We start from the raw sequence: 17,423 nt of genomic DNA, 5'->3' as shown, positions 1-17,423 counted from the left end.
GCACCGGGACGGCTGCTTGCAGGCCCGGGAACCAGTAGGTGCCCACGGCGGCTGCCGGAGGGACTGGCGCCCGTCAGCCCCGGGCTGCTCCGTGAGGCACCCACACGCTTCTGCCTGCCGAAGAGGCCCAGGGAGCAGCGAGGCCGCTGGCAGCGGGAGGCCGGACAGGTGGGGAAGGAGAGTTTCTCAGTCACGCTGCTCCTCACGGTGTGCACGCTGGGGCTCCCTGCCCGGGAAATGAAGCGGGATCCCCGTTGGGAGCAGAGGCCGACCCCGTGCAGATGCAGCGGGGGGGGGACCCGAACCTTTTAAAAACCGGCAGCTATGGGAAATGCTGACGGTAACGGAGAAGAGGAGGGAAGAAAAAACCCCACAGCAACAGCTGAAACCCGGGAACTCATCCAGCCGGAGCGCCCCGGCCCCGCGGCTTTCAAACAGGACGCTCCCCCTCAGGGCTCCCCGGGGTCCGCCCGCAGGTCCGCCGCCACACCTCCCGCAGACACGCCGCGCCGCCGGGACCAGCCTTATTAGGCGGTACGGGAAGAGGCCGCCGAGCTGCGCCCGCCCCGCCGAGGAGCGCCGCCTCCTCCGGCCGCGCCGCGCACGCCGGGACCGGCCCTGCCCAGGCCCGCTACCGCTGACCGGGCCCCAGCCCCGCCGGCAGGATGCAGGTGAGCAGCCGGGGGGCCCTGCGCACCCGGCCCGCGTGCGGCCGGTGCTTTGGGGAGAGCCCGCCCGGGCGAAGAGGTGGGGTCGGGCACCATGCCGGGGCGGGGCGGGCGGCCTCGGGCCCCGCCGGCAGCCGTGGGCCGCCCTCAGCGGCGGAGCGCCCCGGGGCAGCCGTGGGGCGGGGGGCGAGCCCGGTTTCGTCCCCCTTTCTGGGGGCAGAGGTGTCTGTCGTGTGGCGGCCCTGTTATGAAGCTCCGTGGCTTGCTTTTGTGGTGGTTTGCTGTTTTTTTTTTTTCCTTTTCCAAGTACGGGATTTATTTCGCTACTGTAGTAAGCAGATGGGCGGGTGGGTGGTATAGGCACTTCATCAGTATGTTGATAAACGACAGTAGATGCTGTGAAATGCGGTGTCGAGGGAAAAATTACCACAGTCAGAGACCAAAAAAAAGAAAAAGTAATCTGGTGTGCTATTTGCTGTGCTACTTTGTTTTCTTTCCTTATTTCCCCCCGCCCCACACACATACCCCCCGTAGTCCAGAAGTACTGTGTTTTGGTCTAGAGAGGAGATACGGTCTTGAACAGACCTAGTGTAAGCTATATTGATACAAGCCAGAGCAAAGCCGTAGGAGTTGTATTCAGTTTTCAAAGTGAACTTAGGTCAAGACAGTAAGGAACTAAAATCAGCCTGTGAGTGCTTATCACTGAATTTTCATCTATTTAAAAAAATAAAATGGCTATCTGAATGAGCTTTTCAACAATACATGGAAGCCTGTTGGCCTTGTTTTGCAGGATTATTGCGGCTATTTCACAGCAGAGTCTCCTCTTAATTTTCAGGAACAGTCGAGGCATAGATTTAGATCTGATTCCCTAGCAATGGGCTTGTCTGGCAGAGACTGTGCTTGCTTCTCTCTAAGCACTTGTGTAGTTACACTGACTTGAATCTACCAAGGAGACTTCCCATACATCCGGAGTTAGGTCTGCAAGGCTGGTGTCTATGTGTCTTTACACCAGCGCTTCCCGATGCCATGATTTGGTGGCCTGTTGTTCCGCTGAGGCTCTGTACGTGAGTGCTGTGGCCAGCGTGCTTCCCTGTCACCCAGCTATTTCCTCCCCTTTCACCTTGTGAGAGCTGCAATGATGGTTACAATGCTTCAAACTTTTGTACCCCACCAAAACCTCCTGTATGTGCTGTGAGTGGGATGGAATAAAGTAAAGTCACTCTTCAGGTTACTAGTCTGGGGCTGCAAAGAAGCCTCAGTATCAGGAGGATGCACACTGTGACTTTCTGGTGCCGTCCAGACACTTACCAGTTTAGCAATGTGCTGTGTCTCTCGAAAAACTTGCCTGTGTTAAGTTCTGGAAGTGGTAAAGTTCACCTTGAATGCACATCATCCATTTCTTGCTCTGTTCTAGGACCCAAATAAAGACACGGAGTGGAATGACATCCTGCGCAAGAAAGGTATCCTTCCTCCAAAGGAAAACCTGGAGGAACGGGAGCGCGCAAAGGAAGAGGAGCAGCTTGCCATCCTTCAGAGGTCTCTCGGTGAGTGACCAGCCAACTCGGGCAGTAGTGGCAGGACAAGTCTTGGAATGGCTCCTGGGGGAAGCTTGTACAAAGAAATGGCCGGCAGTAATGTTTCTATGCCTTAAATGTCCTTTTCCTAGCCTGTCAGGGATACCAAAGTTGTTTCTTGTATAGGGTGATTATCTGTTAACAGTATCAAACAAATACATTCCTGAACACGTGGATTCTTCCAGCACAGGAAAGTTTTGTTCTTGATGTCAGCTCTGTATTTTTGTAGAAGTAAATGTTTGAAAACTGAAATAAGAACAGTGCGAAGGGAGTCTGCCATGTGAATGTGCAAGTAAAAGTATCTCATGACATTACCTGTTGTATGCTTCCTCTGTTGTTCAGGCATCTCTGCTGTGTTGTGTGTGTTAGGTATGTCTTTGTTGCAGCCACCAAACTTGAAAGCTAGTGCGGGTACTCGTGTGCTAGTCTAGGTATCTTTCAGCTCAGGGTCCTTTACATCATTGTCTTTCCATCTATATGTCTAAAGTGCGTAATATTTTTTAAAAATCCTGTAACAATAATACTTCAAAAAAGCCATGTTTCCCATAGTTAATCTGTCCTTAAAGTAAATAAATTCTGTTGGACTGATAAAAGCTGATAAGTTAATCCTGGAACTAGTTTTTTGCTGATTTGATGTTTCTTCCATTCTAGTGAAAACTTATGAGGACATGACTCTGGAAGAGCTAGAAGAGAATGAAGATGAATTTAATGAGGAAGATGAGAAAGCTATTGAAATGTACAGGTCAGAGCAGCATGCAGAATTTGGCTTTAATGAAAATTGGAGGTTTTTTCTTTTATATGCTGTTAATATTGTTGAAAAAAGGAAGGATATTGTTAGGCCTGATGATGGAAAAAGTGGGTTGTGTTTCTGGTCTCTTGTAGAGTTTCTAAATGTCTTTAATAGGATAACTGGGTTTAAATTCAGTGTTCTTTATCTACAACCTAGTTTTGCAGAGATAATGTGCACCTGCTGAGTGCATGGCTGGGGATTCTGAGAGCTTTGGAAATCACCTCCAAGATTTCTCAATTTTTGCATGAATGAGATTAAGGTGCTGCAGATTTACATAATTGCAGTGTTGGTTTTCCATTATCTGTTTATCTCTACCATCTCTCGTGGGTTTTGCCATTTAGTTTGGTAGTGTAGTATCTGCAGAAGAAATGTCTGCTGAGGACAGAAATGAGGAAAAAAAAATCATGGAACATAGTTGTACTTCTTGCATGTTGGCCGTTTGAACTTGTGATGCAAATATAAGACCATCTATTGACTGTGTCAACTTGCTTTTGTTGCTCTGGGGTTTGAAGAAGTTTGTAATGTGCCTCTGAAGTCTTAGGTTTCAACCAGCTCCGTTAAGTGTTGTTTTGTCAAAAATGCATCTTTTCTCAAGATCTCTTTCCCATTCCTTGCTGTTCAGGCAGCAGAGGTTAGCAGAAATGAAAGCAGCTCAAATGAAGAATAAATTTGGGGAAGTTTTGGAGATTTCGGGAAAAGATTACGTTCAAGAGGTTACGAAAGCTGGAAAAGGTATATGGGTAGTCCTGCACCTCTACAAACAAGGGTAAGAATTTGTTTTTAACCTTTAAACCTTTCACTGTCAATAGGTGAAAATACTCTAGACAAATGTGTAGTTATTGTGGAAATTAAGGAAGTGATTCTAGAGTTCTAAGAAATAAAAAATTGAATTAGTAATTTAATTACTGTTGAGTCAAGACTGCTGAATTTAGCTCTAAAACAATGTTACCATGAAGTGGCTTTTTTTATACATCTATACAGCACAGTGTGACTTGTACCATACAGCTACCATAGAGGTAGCTGCTGCCCCTGAAATATCCAAGCTTTGGAAATTATTCTGGACAAATTGTGAGGGGCTGTGCATTAGAAGGATCACTGGGTGTCTTTAGCCTGGTGGTTTCTAGAGGCATAAAAATGGAGTGAACAAGGTTTCCGGTTCTGTCAGCATGATGGAAAAACTTGTCAAATAGGTCTGATAAGTTGCTAGAATTTTCTGGAAAGGGTTAGAAATACTTGGTCTTGTTAATTGTCTCTACCTCACAGGTGTTCATCGTCATTTGCGTACTTTCTTCCAGGAGCTGCTTTTCTTTCTATTTTGCCCTTGTTCATGCAATTTCTAAATATCACATCTATCATACAGAGAAATTGATTTATGAAGAAGCGAAGGTTGTATTGTCAATATCTTAAAACAAAAAACCCACCACCCACAAAAACCTCCAGTGATGCTGATTTCCTTTGAATGCTGAAATACTGGACAACAAAAGTATTCACAAGTTGCTTCTGGTACACTTGTCTTTCCATAAATGCTACTCATTTGAGCTGATATTTCTGACCTTTCTTCCGGAACAGATTACTGTCTAATTTGCCTTTTATTTTTTCCTCATATGTGTCTGTTGCTGTTATTCACAGAATTCCACTCTGTGCCTTAATAAATCAACATATGAGCGGGCTTGCAAGAAAGTTCAGAGATGTGAAATTCATCAAAGCTATCTCTACCACCTGCATTCCCAACTACCCCGATAAGAACCTGCCTACGATATTCGTCTACCTGGAGGGAGACATCAAAGCTCAGTTCATTGGGCCTTTGGTGTTTGGTGGCATGAACCTAACAAGGGATGGTGAGTGTCTGCATCTCCAGCCTTCCAAAGGAAACGCAAAACTGCTTTGCTGGGAATGAGAGAACTGAGATTTAGGAGGAGAAGGGAGGTACTAAAAATAATATTAGATTTTTTCTTTCTTTTTTTGCACACCCTTATGGCTCAACAACATGCAGTTCAGGCTATCTTGTAAAAGCAGTGAGTGGTTGACTGGGCCAACATGTAGCTATTTATCTTATATGTGTGCAAGTATTCGCACCCTGTGTCAGGCGAAACAAATTTTCCTGAATATATTAAAGGATAAATAGTACCCACACGCATTCTATGGGGCTCTTGTACCTGAATGACTGACTGTGCCCCAGTTACATGACAACCTGTGCACTTGATAACTGGTGCTTGCCTATTGCATTGTAGGGCTTCTTGTTTCATTTTCAAGCTGATGGCGTATATTTGTCTGTTGTACCTTCCTGACATGCAGGGTCCACTCCTCATGAACCTTTAAAGAGAGAGCCTGTCCGTTTGTCCAAATGGGGCCACTAGCTTGAAATTGGGCTGCTTCCTTTTCCTCTTGCCATCTCCTGGAGATGGCAGCACATTAAGCTTCTGCCTCAGTGGTTCAGGGGACACAGGCTCTACAGGGAGAGGCTGTTACCCTTCCTGGAGGTTGTGGTTTTCCCTAGACCTATTTCTCCTTGCCCATCTCAGCGGCCTGGAGGCAGGCTGCATTGTGCAGCCTCATCAGCATGACATGCTCCAGGAGATGAGGGTGGTGATGCAGGTGTTGCAGAGCACTGTGGCTCTTCAGTAAAAGCTGCTGTTTAGAGGTGGTTGGTTGGGGATGGTAACCTGCAGCAGTGCTTGAAGACAGAGGTCAGCAGTGAAAAAGGCTCTCATTGGAAAGCAAATGCAACTCGGATGTAACCTAGTGGATTTTACTTCAGTTAAAAGGATACTCATCAGCTTTCTGAGTAGCCATATTGGTCCAGATGCCTTCAAGCTTTTTCAAGGTCAGACTTCAAGGGTATCTATCTGAAGTGCGCAAGTGTAGAAAACACTCCCCTGCCTTGAACTGTCAGAAGGGGAAAAGCTCACCAATGAGATCACTGATTTGAGAACAGATAACTCTACAGCTTTTGCCTAATTATGCACTGAAGTGAGCAGTGGTAGCAGAACCTACAGTTAGCTTTCTCTCATTTTTAGCACATAAATAATTGATTTTGGGGGGGTCCAAAGGTGACTGAGCCAGCTTAATTCAGTCATCACAGAAAGCTGGGCACTGAAATTCTGCACTTTCTTTTATTTCATCCTGCCTTCTCCCCTAAGCCCAGGTCACTACCACTAGAGATTAAAGAAAGTGTGACGTTGTATTCATTACTCTGTAATGTCTGAAGGAAATTGGATTTAATGATAGGGTTGCCAGCAGAACTAGGAGAAAGGTTTCAACTGAATGTGTTGTGTATTGACTTTCTACCACTTCTGGGAAGCAATCCAATTTGGGTCTGTATAGTAATAGGCCTACTACCGGTGGTGGAGTCTCTCTTACTAAGGAACTAATAATCAGTTCATGGTGTAGTGGGAAAGGGGTGAATTACGTTTACAGAGTACATACCTGAAAAATATCTATAATTCAGATGTGTAAATGGAATTGCTACAATTTTTTTGCCCCTCAGCAAATCTGTCCCCTGCCTTTTCTGATTGTGCTGAACTCGGTATATGATGGAAACAGCTGTAGTGTATGAGCAGTATTCCTTCACCAGCGATAGGTGTGCAAGCCTGTCTTCTGCCCTTATGTGGTTAGAAGGAGGTGGGATTCACTTCCACCATGAGAGTTGCCTCTAAAGCTGCTGCTCTTTATCAATCACCTCTTTTGCAGTCCTGGTTGTAAAGGGAGCTGGGAGGTACTGAGGATGCCACCGGTGGGCTGCAGAGCAGTACCCTGAGCTCTGCACCCTGGGCTGAAAGCTGTGCCAGCACTAGTGACTGTGAAGGGAAGGCTCAGCTGGAGCGGGTGCAGGAGCCAGGGCAGGGGCTGGTACCTGGGGGTGGAAGAGGAGCGGGAGGAATAGAGTAGGGCCCTGTTTTTGATGGTGGTCATAAGAGATGTCAGCTGAGGAAGCAAGGGTGGGAAGAGCAGTGGGGAATTGTGATGACCTGAGGTCCTTCTTTACCCCTGAAGGTAAATGAGGAAGTGCAAGGAGCTGTGTACTGAAATAAATAAATTGGCATATGTCAGAAGGAGTCAGAGCTGGAGAAGGCCCAGTTTGCTCTCCCACATTCATGGTTCTCATTTTCCTCTGCACAGAATTGGAGTGGAAGATTTCGGAGTCAGGCGCCATCAAAACAGACCTTGAGGAGAACCCCAGGAAGCAGATCCAGGACCAGCTCATGTCCTCAATCAGGGCCTGTGTCCCAGCCAGGGGGGAGAGTGACTCAGAGGATGACTAATCTCTGCATCAGCATCAAGATTGATACAGTGCACTTGCAGCCGGTGTTCCCACATAGAGTACTGGAGACACTCGTCAAGATCTCACTGAGCACCAGAAGGGTAGTGTTTCAAGACAGCCATTTGTCTAGAAACTTCTAGAAACTAAAAAAGTTTCTTTCCTGAAAAAAAATTATTGCAGCTTCACTTAAGATCCTGAAAGACATTTTATATTATGAAGCCTGAGTAAATCTTACTCAGAGTTTTAAAATATAGACATCAGTAGAAACAGAGCTCTCTTGTTATTATTTTCTTAGTAAATTGCTGACTTCTTTAAAAAATCTGAAATGTGAAGTGGCCTTAAGGTTTTGACAAGCTTAACTTGTAAATCAAATCTAAATAGCTGGTCTTAAACAATTGGTTATAGCACTTAGTTGGGTGTTCTCTTGGCACATCATGTGTAGATAGATGTCAGACAGCCTGGACTGCGTGGAGAGCTGAGGGAGGTGACCTGTGATGTGGGTGCTGCTGAAGGTGGCACATGGTCCTTTGCAGGGATGTGCTGGTAGGGGAGCGAGCACAAGGGACCCCAGACATCTTGAGAGAGGCCTTGGTGATGGCCAGCATCCCCTGGGACCTGCTGAGTCCAGAACCCCCTTTCATTTAGCAGCAGTGCTTTGCCTTTCACCAGGGCTGAGCTTCCTGTACCATTTTATCTGCTAATTGGGAAAGAAAATTTAAGATGGTGGTGCTAGAGTGTGAAACTGCTGACTTCTTCCACAAAATCAGAAGTCTGATGTGTTACAGTAGTGCCATTGCCAAATGGGAGGGGAAAATGATGTTAGAAGACCTGACATCTTTCTATATTAAAGCCTTCCATCTTCTAGGTACAGTAATAATAATTGAGGCCTTAGAAGAGAATGAACTGAAATACCACCTTAATTATAGATCTGCTGACACTTGGAGCTGCTTGCTTATTTTGGGTTGGATTTAATGTCCACCTACACTTTCAATTTGTCTATGCTTGGGCTAACAAGCTCCAAGAGGCTGCCCCAAGGACATTTTGTTACATTGCTGATGGATTCTGTGGGTGGGTGGTACAGAATGCAGCACTCGGTAAGCAGCATTTTTTTTTTAGTTTTGTATGAGTTCATAGTGACTTCTAAGCATGTTTCCTGCACACCGTCTCCCCAGTCAAATCAGTGTGTGGTTCGAACAACAGAGAACTGTTCCCTAAACTTCAGGTGAAGTTGTAAGATCCCAATGGAGAGCTTCGTCTTTGAGATTTGAATGGTGGTTTGAGTGTCACTTAAGTCTTCCTTCACAGAGAATCACAGAATGATAGGGGTTGGAAGGGACCTCTGGAGATCATCTAGTCCAACCCCCCTGCCAGAGCAGGTTCAGCTGGGGCAGATTATACAGGGATGCGTCCAGGCGAGTGTTGAATATCTCCAGAGAAGGAGACTCCACAACCTCTCTGGGCAGCTTGTTCCAGTGCGCTACCACCCTCAGAGTAAAGAAGTTCCTCCTCATGTTTAGATGGAACTTCCTATGACCAAGTTTGTTTCCTTTCTCTTTTGTGTTTTTTGGCAAAATATCTAAAACATTAACATTGTGCAAGTGAGCCAAACGCAGCAGAATACAAGCTGGTAAATCCTGAATGTTATTATTGTATGTAGCACCACACTTCTCTTAGCGTTTTGGATAGTCCAGTGTCATCAGACCTGATGCTTTTCTGTACTTACCTACAACTTCTTACAATCTAGGAAGAGGACAACTCTTTCTCCCCATAGAAGCCTGCACTGCATATTTTGCTTATCTTTTGCTTGTCCTTATTTAACTGTGCGTTGGAGTGACCTCTGAGTACACGGATTGGGTTACTTTTGGAGGAAACTATCTAGAGGAGCAGCCCCCAAAGGGAAAGGCAGTCCAAAGAGCTAGGCTAAAGCTAACCTGAAATAAGGCCCTCTGAAATGTGTGTAGAGTGGATGTCATGTCCTCAGCCTGTCCCTCTAGATCTGCTGCAGTTGAGCTGTCTGGATTGCTGATGCAGACACAGCTGCCATACTCTTCTCAACTTGTTTTTAATTTAAAGTTTATCAAACCTTCTAGGAAGGGGAGGTGGAATCTGCAATCCATCTTGTATCGTTGCTGCGACAACTTCAATTTGAAATCTGATTTAAAAAGTAGGCAATGCTTTGGATACTTTATTACTGCTATTATTCCCTCTTTTATTGTCTCCAACTTCAGTGCCTCTGTGGAGGCAGAGGAGCAATAACGTTGCAGCTGCCCTTTCAGTGTCTTCTAGACCATTGATGATTTGTGGACCACAGCAGGAGATAAGCTCAAAGAAGGATTACTACTGCATTTGGAAGGAGTTACTGAGGACTTTGTCCTGCGGGATCTTGGAAACATCTAGGGATGAAGACTCCTCAGATTGTCCCAGTGCTTGACTGGCTGCAGGGCAGCCCTCTGTTCTTTGCATCCTGTTCAGGACAGCACAGGTAGCAAGACCTTGAGCCAGAATAACTACAGACAGAAGAGTCTTTTGTCCAGAGCTTGATCCAAAGCTTGTTGTTCAATCAGGAGAACTGGTGTTTCAAAGACAGACAGACATCCCTAGGATACTAACAATAGACCTGCTAGAGCTAATCAACAGAGAAAGCTGAAAGACAGAGTGTATCTTGTGACGAGGCCATACCAGCTTGCAAGGACCTTAGTGGCTCCCAGCTTAGAGTATGTGGCTTGAACCCCCTTCTGGAAGGGGGATACTCAAGCCCTCTACTCCAGAAACTCTACAAGTCTTCCTCAAAAGCTTCCTGCTTGCACCTATCCACACTGGCACAGTGATTCTTGTTCCCTAATCTGCAAAGTAAGCTATCTTAGACGGGATGGTGTCCCCTCACCAGAAGAGCTCATGCCTGGTGAATGAGGCAGTGCCTTGGTGCAGGCTTGAGACACTCAGGCAGAAGTCAGAATTGAACTGGATTGCTGATGCCCTTGGCATGTGGTGTGATTAAACCCTTGGATAAATAAAAGGGGGAGGTGGGACTTTGGGCTGTTTCCATCACAGTCTTTTCTTCCAGCAGGGTCTTAAAACCACAGCTGCTCTTCCCCTTTTGTATGGAGTCTAATGGGTTTTGGGGGCTCTGGGACCACCAAGAGGACTGAGCTCCTTTAGAGGACCAGGACTGTGTATTGGCATCTGGTTGCCCCAAGCAGCTCAGCTGCAGTGAGCCAGGTACCCCATGCCTGTGAATGATGCGGCACCCCCAGGTAGTAGTTACGTCTTTCCTCTACAAGAAGTGAACCAGGCCTGCCTGGGACACTTAACCAGGAGACTAGGTAGGGGAGGGGGAGATTGCCTCTTCTAGCCTGCTCCCTGCTGTCAGGACTACAGCAGGGGCTGCCTTGCTATTTAATAGGCAGCATTGAGCAACATACAACAATTCAGCAGAAATGGAGACAGTTTGACTTCTACTGTCTTTTATCCTGAGCTGCTTAATGTGTTGACATGTTGGGGGATGCCATTTGATGATGCCATGCTGAAAGGGGCAGATGCAAGAATAATCACAAACCAGAAGAGGCTTAATGTTCTGCCCAGTTGCGGAGATCCATGCGGAGCATCATTTCAAATGGTCTTTGTGCTTCTTGGTATTTGGCTAAGTGTGAGAACAGCTTCTTGTAATCTCATTCTCTTTCTTGCCAATCATGTTGCCCTGCTCAAGGCCTTTTGTAGAAATTAGGTCTCTGCAGGAAATGGATAATGAGATCTGTTTAACCTTTTGGCAGAGCAGAAGCTATGGAAGCACACAGTTAAGGGGAACAAGCTTTAGCTTAAAAGGAAGCTGGCTGCTAAATAGCAAACCAAAACAGCCAATTAATATACATAGCAGAATGAGGCAATATAATGGGAGAAAATAATTGGAGAGCTTAAACTCTCATTGGCAAAGATTTGGGGCACTGTTGCTTAATGTGCTATCAATATTTTTGCAGCCTGTCAACAGTTAGCGTCAGATCAATGCTCACTTGTCACCGCTGTGAGAAGGGTCTTTCTGTCAGCTATCATGGGAGAAGTCAGAGGCAGCCAGTGATCCTGTAAACAGTGCTGAGACTTGTACAAGTTGCTGTTCTGTCTACCACTGTGAAAGCATCCCTGACTCATCCCACACCGCAGCCGTGCCAGCAGGTGGAGGGGAAAAAAGTAACCCCGGGCCATAGATGGGGCAGGTGATTTGCCATTAGTGGACAGTCACTGGAGTTTTTTTGTGTGAAATGAAAGTGAATCACTAGTAATAAAAAGGGGTTTCTTCATGATACAGGTCTGAAGTCTGCTGCTTACCGAGGTTATCTAGCAGCCCCATTAGGTTCATGGCAGGCTGCCGTGACCCAAATAAATCCAAACAATTTTCCTTTACCCAGACCCACTTGCACTCACAATCTGCACTCACCAAACCCTGCCAAACCTGGAGGGTAACGTTTTACATTCACATCACATGCAGAGAGCAAGCCGGGTGCTGTGTGAGCAGGGCAAGGCCATGGAGGTGCAAGTTAGGCTGCTAGTTCTCCAGGTACTTAATCCCACTGTGATTAGGAGCCTGCATGTAGGCAGAAGTGTCTGCAGGACTGTGATTGCAGGAGGTGAAATGAAGGAGTGTCCTTTGAATACCTGTTCTGTGCCGTACCTGATTTGGTCAGATCCCCCTTTCCCAGGGCTCAGTTCAGCCTCGCCTGCCTCCTCTTTGGGTCTAGCCGATTACCTCCCTTCCCAAATACACTCAGGTGGCTATTTGGTTGACCTTACTGTCGGGAGTAGTTTAACTTAGATGAAACGATTCACAATGATAAAGTTGGGTGTGTGCTTCTGGCTCTGCTGGATCAGGGTACAGGATAAACACCTGACATTAAGGCCATAAGTTAGCATAACATCTGAATACAAATATTTGTCCTTTATAGAGTTCATGAATAAAATAGCTCTGATCTACAGTGATTTCCCATGAAAGTTAAGGTGTACTTTTTATTCCTGTATTATATACTTAAGTTCACAATAATTTGTCATTATTCGGTGGAAATCTAGGGAAGTTTCCTATTTCACAGGCTGTGTAGCAATGGGAAATGAAACTTCCAATACAAACCTCAGTAACTTAGTTTGGACTAGCTCTTGTTTTGTGAATGGGGTAAAAAAAGCATCTTTGTATGAACCTTTTGCTGTGTATTTGTTGGGATCGGATGATGTCCAAAAAAACTTCGCTCTCACTGAGATCAAAGGGGAATGCTTTTCCTTCTCCATTCTTTTAAATCACTACATTGCTAAAACTAATATATTCCTTGTCAATTGTTTGGAAGGCAGTTGAACTCATTTCTTATTACAGCCCATTATAAATCACTCCTCATTTCAATCTCATTTAGCTAATTCAGTCATCAAAGTATTGCAGGAGGCATAAAGTATTTTATTGATGTATTTAGCTTTTCACAGAATTATAAAAAGTATTGAACTTCTTAGGTCTATCTATTTGCAGATGGCTCTTCTGATGCAGGGAAAGGCTTCATTCCCTCCCTTAGAAGACAGAACCATTAAAAAATAAAATCCAAGCAGCGAGAGACTCTCTCTAGGCTTGTGTGGGAGATTGATGAACGATCTGACTTGTTTTCATATAACATGTTAAAACTTTCATCTCTTGACACCATGCCAAATTTTTCAGGACTTCACCAGATTAATTTTAATTTACAGAGCTGACTGAAGGAATTGAAGTTTGATAAAAAATGGCAGGAAAAATACCAAATAATTCTGAGGTTGTTTCTATTTAACACTTCAAACGTTAAATACAGAAGGAATTATATAATCTAAGGCAGAACAGTCCACGTAACAGATGTTAATGGGCAATTAATGAGATGAATGTAATTATGCATATTTGTAAGCCTCTGGTTCAATATATCTACTATAAAAAGTCATATTTCTTCCAGTTTATTGAATAGCTTAAACACAAAGATGTTTCTCATGGAGGCAAAAGTTACAGCATTTGCTAGCAAGAGCAAGTCTTGATTTTTTTCCAGACAGCTGTTGCCTACCCCCAAAGTGACAATGACTCCTGCTATGGCATGTGTCATCCTGATCCCACTCCCCTAAATATCTGTGGGAATACTTTCATTTACAAGGAGGGTAGCAGAGCCAGCTACTGAACTTTTCTTCTTGCCCAATTGCAGTTTATCCTTCCATGAAATAGTACAGACTGTCTGGGGGTGTTGGGAAACTTTATTAATTATCTGCCCATATGCAGATGATTTCTGTTATGTAAAGCTGAAAGTAGGGATGTCCTGGATCCTTCAAGTTGACTATCACTTTCTGTGGTTTAGTTGTTCCTGGCCTCAGGTGATTAGAGGTGTGTTTGGGAGGGCCACCTCAATGGTAGGAGAAGACCAGCAATAAACAGTTTGCAACAGATTGATCTCTGCCACAGCAGCAAGGCATTGACTATTTTCTTTAGCAAGAAAGTGATGGTGGTGAAAAGATGCAAAGTTTGGCAGGATGAAGGAAAAACAGGAGAATATGCAAAATGAGGAGTTGGATTTCCCATCTGGTAATGTCCCCAAGCTTCAGCTGAGGTGCATTCCTTCTGATTACATCCAGCTAGCAAATTTAATAGTGCTGGGGAATGGGATGGGTACCGGATCCTGCAGGGTGAACCAAGTCCAGACTAAAGGGCTGATCTTGGAAGTGCTTGAAGAAGTTTCTTCTTGACTTCTTTCTCCCCCTGAGAAGAGAGGGAGGGGGAGAGCCCTCAAGACAGTGGAAAAGATGAAGGGCATCAGGCACAGGTAGGTAAAAAGGGGCTCAGATGGGAGGCTTAAATGAGCAGTCTCTCCAACACTAGAGAAGGGTAGAGGTGAGGAAGATAATAAAAACTTGAGAGCTGGCATTATGAGGAAGATTCAGGGATATTTGGTGCTGGGATACACTGGGAGAAGCACTGTTCTTCTCAAAGGATGGGCTTCATGTGTGTAGCTGGAGACTTGTGCACTGAGGGTAGCAGAGTGGATGACAGCATTAAATCACAGACTAAGAGGAGAATTTTGGTGCAGACCCCTGAAAGCTTCATCCCTGACTTCAGTGTACAGGAAGAAAAAAACCAGATAAACATGGATGCTTTGATCCATAGAGAAATGTTAGTGGGTAGACTGAAAGTAAGCGCCACTATTAATGACAGCAGTAATCAGGCAGGTTTTAGATAAGTAAAATCGATCTGTACAAAAAATCCTGCGTAATTCAAGCCAGGAAAAGACACTGCTGTATTATTTGCATACTAATAAGTTGTCTTTAGCATAAGCTCAGGAAAAGCTATGAATCTTTCAGGTGAGAGGAGCTGTTTATATCCAGTTTTACAAGACACTTTAAGCACTGGTGGCATTATGTCATGTGGCATATGTTACAGATCCAGCCCAGCAGATAAGATGGGCTTTCTCTTTACATTAAGATGTCAAATGGTACTTTCAATTCAACAGCAGTGCACTGACATTTTCAAACTCAGCTGCTGCCCTGTGCATTTGTGTTCTATTATAAAAGAGATATCAGGGCAATTTTAAAAACAGTTCAGTAACAATGCCATCGCTGGCTCATCGGTAGCAGTCCCACTTTGAATGCAGATATAGAAAAGGGAGGAAGAGCGAGAAAACATCTCTTTGACCTTTTGCTGACTAGTAGCTGATACTTCAGGCCTTACAACCTCAGGGTGCTCCTCATGAGAAAATGGTGATGAAGAGCTTTGGTGGCATCTCTACAAAACACACACCCCCCTGTCCTCTTCCTCTCCTGGTGGTAGGATAATCAGCAGGCATGTGGACATCCTCCTGGCTAAAACGCTGGCACGCTTCCATTGCTCCAAGCTTCAGTGGTGGGGAAATCTTTAACATCAAATCCGCATCAGCTGTAGCTGTCACTCTGAGTCTGCGGGGAGCACATGGGATTTCCTTAGGAAGTCATGCAAGAAAACGGGCCCTGCCATATCCCCTGGGTTATGTCTTATTCACCTTGTTCTGAGATGCAGGTAGTGCCCTGGAGATCTAGGCACTAAGCTGGTTACAGATATTATGGTTTAGTTTTAGGTAGTCCTGTAAGGAGCAGGGAGTTGGACTCAATGATCCTTATGGGTGCCTTCCAACTCGAGATATTCTGTTAATCTGTGATTACCTTGCTTAGAAAGCAGGCAGATGGAAATTGAGTTTTCTGCAGACTCAACTTCACTCCACAGAGGGCTCCCAAAAGGCCAAGCAATTTCCCCTGCAGTGCAAAGGACCCCTTGGAGTGGGGCAGCTCTGCGCGGTGGCACAGAAGTCACACGTTCCCTGTCAGTGCTGGTGGTTTTTACCCTGTTACCCCATCAAATGGGGAACATACACAAACCAGAGCGCATCATGCCCTGGTGATGGTGTGGCAGTCAGTGCAGGTAGGATCCTGGCTGAGGGTGCTCAGGCCCACCAAGATCCTGGATGTGCTTGGAGCCACCAGCTCTCACACCCCGGCTTTGCTGGCAGCAAGACAGAAGCTTACCTGGAGCAGAGCTGCCCACCTGCAGGTGATGGTTAAAAAAGTATGGAAGAAGGCAGCATAGCGTGGAAGTCCTGGGAATGGTCTAGATTTCACCAAGTATGAGGTGCCAGATCTTTCACAAGCCCCCACGGGAGGACTCCCAGGCTGCTATGGTATACATTGCTCTGTGGTTTAGGGAGGATGTGCTCATGGACGAGGTGTGGAAAGGGGTTCAGCTGCTCTCTATGGCTGTGGTAACTTTTCCTTACATAAACACCATGGCTTCGCTGGGCCTCATATTCCTCACCAGTAAAATTCGTATTTGTGTTTACTGACCACGTATTGGTGTTTCAGGGTTTCAGCGATTTATATCTGCAGTGACCTATGAAACACTGTGAGGGCATTTGCTACACTAGGGTAGTAATTTTGTCTATTTGTCCTTCTACACCAGATTTTCCTGTACAGCAGTTCTCTGCGTTTGCCATACTTACTGTGCGTCTGCATGGCTGCCGGCACTTGTAGACAGTCTGTGACTAAATGCTGCTATTCCACTTGGTAAAGAATAACAGGCTTTTGTAGAACTTCGTTAGCCCTGATTTTCCACTATTTTATTGATTTCGTTGTGATGCAGCTGGCTTTTTTCATTAAATATACTTAATGAAGCGCTTCACAAGATAAAAAGGAAACCTTTGCTAGCCCAGAAAGCAGTTCAGATCTTGTTCTCGCTGTTTGAGGACTGGAACAAGCTGATCCTATTTAGGAAGACTTCTCCATTCGAGAGCTGGAACACTGCTTCAGGCATGTTGGAGTTTTCAGGAGAGGTGGGGAAGATGAGAAACTTCTGCAGTATCATATCTCGCAAGTGTGCCAGGCGCAAAGTAAATGCAATTGTGCACAAGATGGCAATGTTCTCCACAAAAAAGGACCTTTCCTTCCTTGCTACAGTCTGCCTGTGTACTTTTAGACATACTGCTTGTTTCAGTGAAATATCAATGGCAGCACTTGAGATGCTCAATTCTGCTGTGTGCAGGACTGAAGTCTCTGTGAATACATACAGTGAGATATGCACACCAGCTGTATATTCAAATACATCTCACTGCAGACATGTGTAAATCTGTCCCACCGGTTTCTAACAGCTTTAGCTAACGCACCAGACAGCAGCTTGTTTTTCCTGCATTCTGACCCGTCTATTACCGCAGATGAACATAGCGTCTATAGCACTAACTTCACAAGACTGTTTTTCAGGAAGGATACATCTGTCACCATGTTGGTCACAAATCGCTGGCCATACACGCTTCTGATTCACCCATCACTACGGCTCCAGCTGTCTTGTCCACAAAAACATCACATCTAAATCAGTCTCCAGAAAGAGCTCGGATCCAAATCCAGTAAAGGCTGAGGAATGGGCTCAGGCTGTCTGTGGCAGAGCAGTCCCATCCCAGCGTGTGAGAGATGTGAAAGTCTTCATAGGACTGAAGTGTGCCAGTTCCTCATTGTCATCCTTGTCTGAGGTAAGATCATTTCCATGTCTCTCTCTAGGATGATCTACTTCTCTTTTGGAGAAATGCCTACATAAATAGATGGCTTTTACTGGGTGAACGACAAGGGTTAAGCATTAGGATTCTGCT

At 45.3% G+C, this 17,423-nt stretch overlaps 1 protein-coding gene across 1 annotated transcript; it reads left to right on the top strand.

The window, feature by feature from the left end:
* The first annotated feature begins 614 nt into the window (after window positions 1-614).
* PDCL3 (phosducin like 3) lies at window positions 615-7,624 on the top strand. The gene is made up of 6 exons (XM_059822878.1): window positions 615-671; window positions 2,083-2,212; window positions 2,894-2,984; window positions 3,655-3,798; window positions 4,662-4,870; window positions 7,152-7,624. The coding sequence occupies exons 1-6, from the start codon at window positions 666-668 to the stop codon at window positions 7,292-7,294; spliced, it is 723 nt and encodes a 240-aa protein (XP_059678861.1). The 5' UTR covers window positions 615-665; the 3' UTR covers window positions 7,295-7,624.
* The last annotated feature ends 9,799 nt before the right edge of the window (window positions 7,625-17,423 follow it).

This window comes from Gavia stellata, chromosome 1 (assembly GCF_030936135.1).
Source record: "Gavia stellata isolate bGavSte3 chromosome 1, bGavSte3.hap2, whole genome shotgun sequence".
Lineage (NCBI taxonomy): Eukaryota > Metazoa > Chordata > Aves > Gaviiformes > Gaviidae > Gavia > Gavia stellata.
Note: the sequence above shows the minus strand (reverse complement) of the source record. Positions and strands in the feature narration are given on the sequence as shown.

Excerpts from the sequence above, each read along its gene's own strand:
- PDCL3 (XM_059822878.1), top strand. Across the intron at positions 3,799-4,661 it reads CTGCACCTCTACAAACAAGG|AATTCCACTCTGTGCCTTAA; the intron begins GTAAGAATTTGT and ends TGTTATTCACAG. Across the intron at positions 4,871-7,151 it reads CATGAACCTAACAAGGGATG|AATTGGAGTGGAAGATTTCG; the intron begins GTGAGTGTCTGC and ends TCCTCTGCACAG.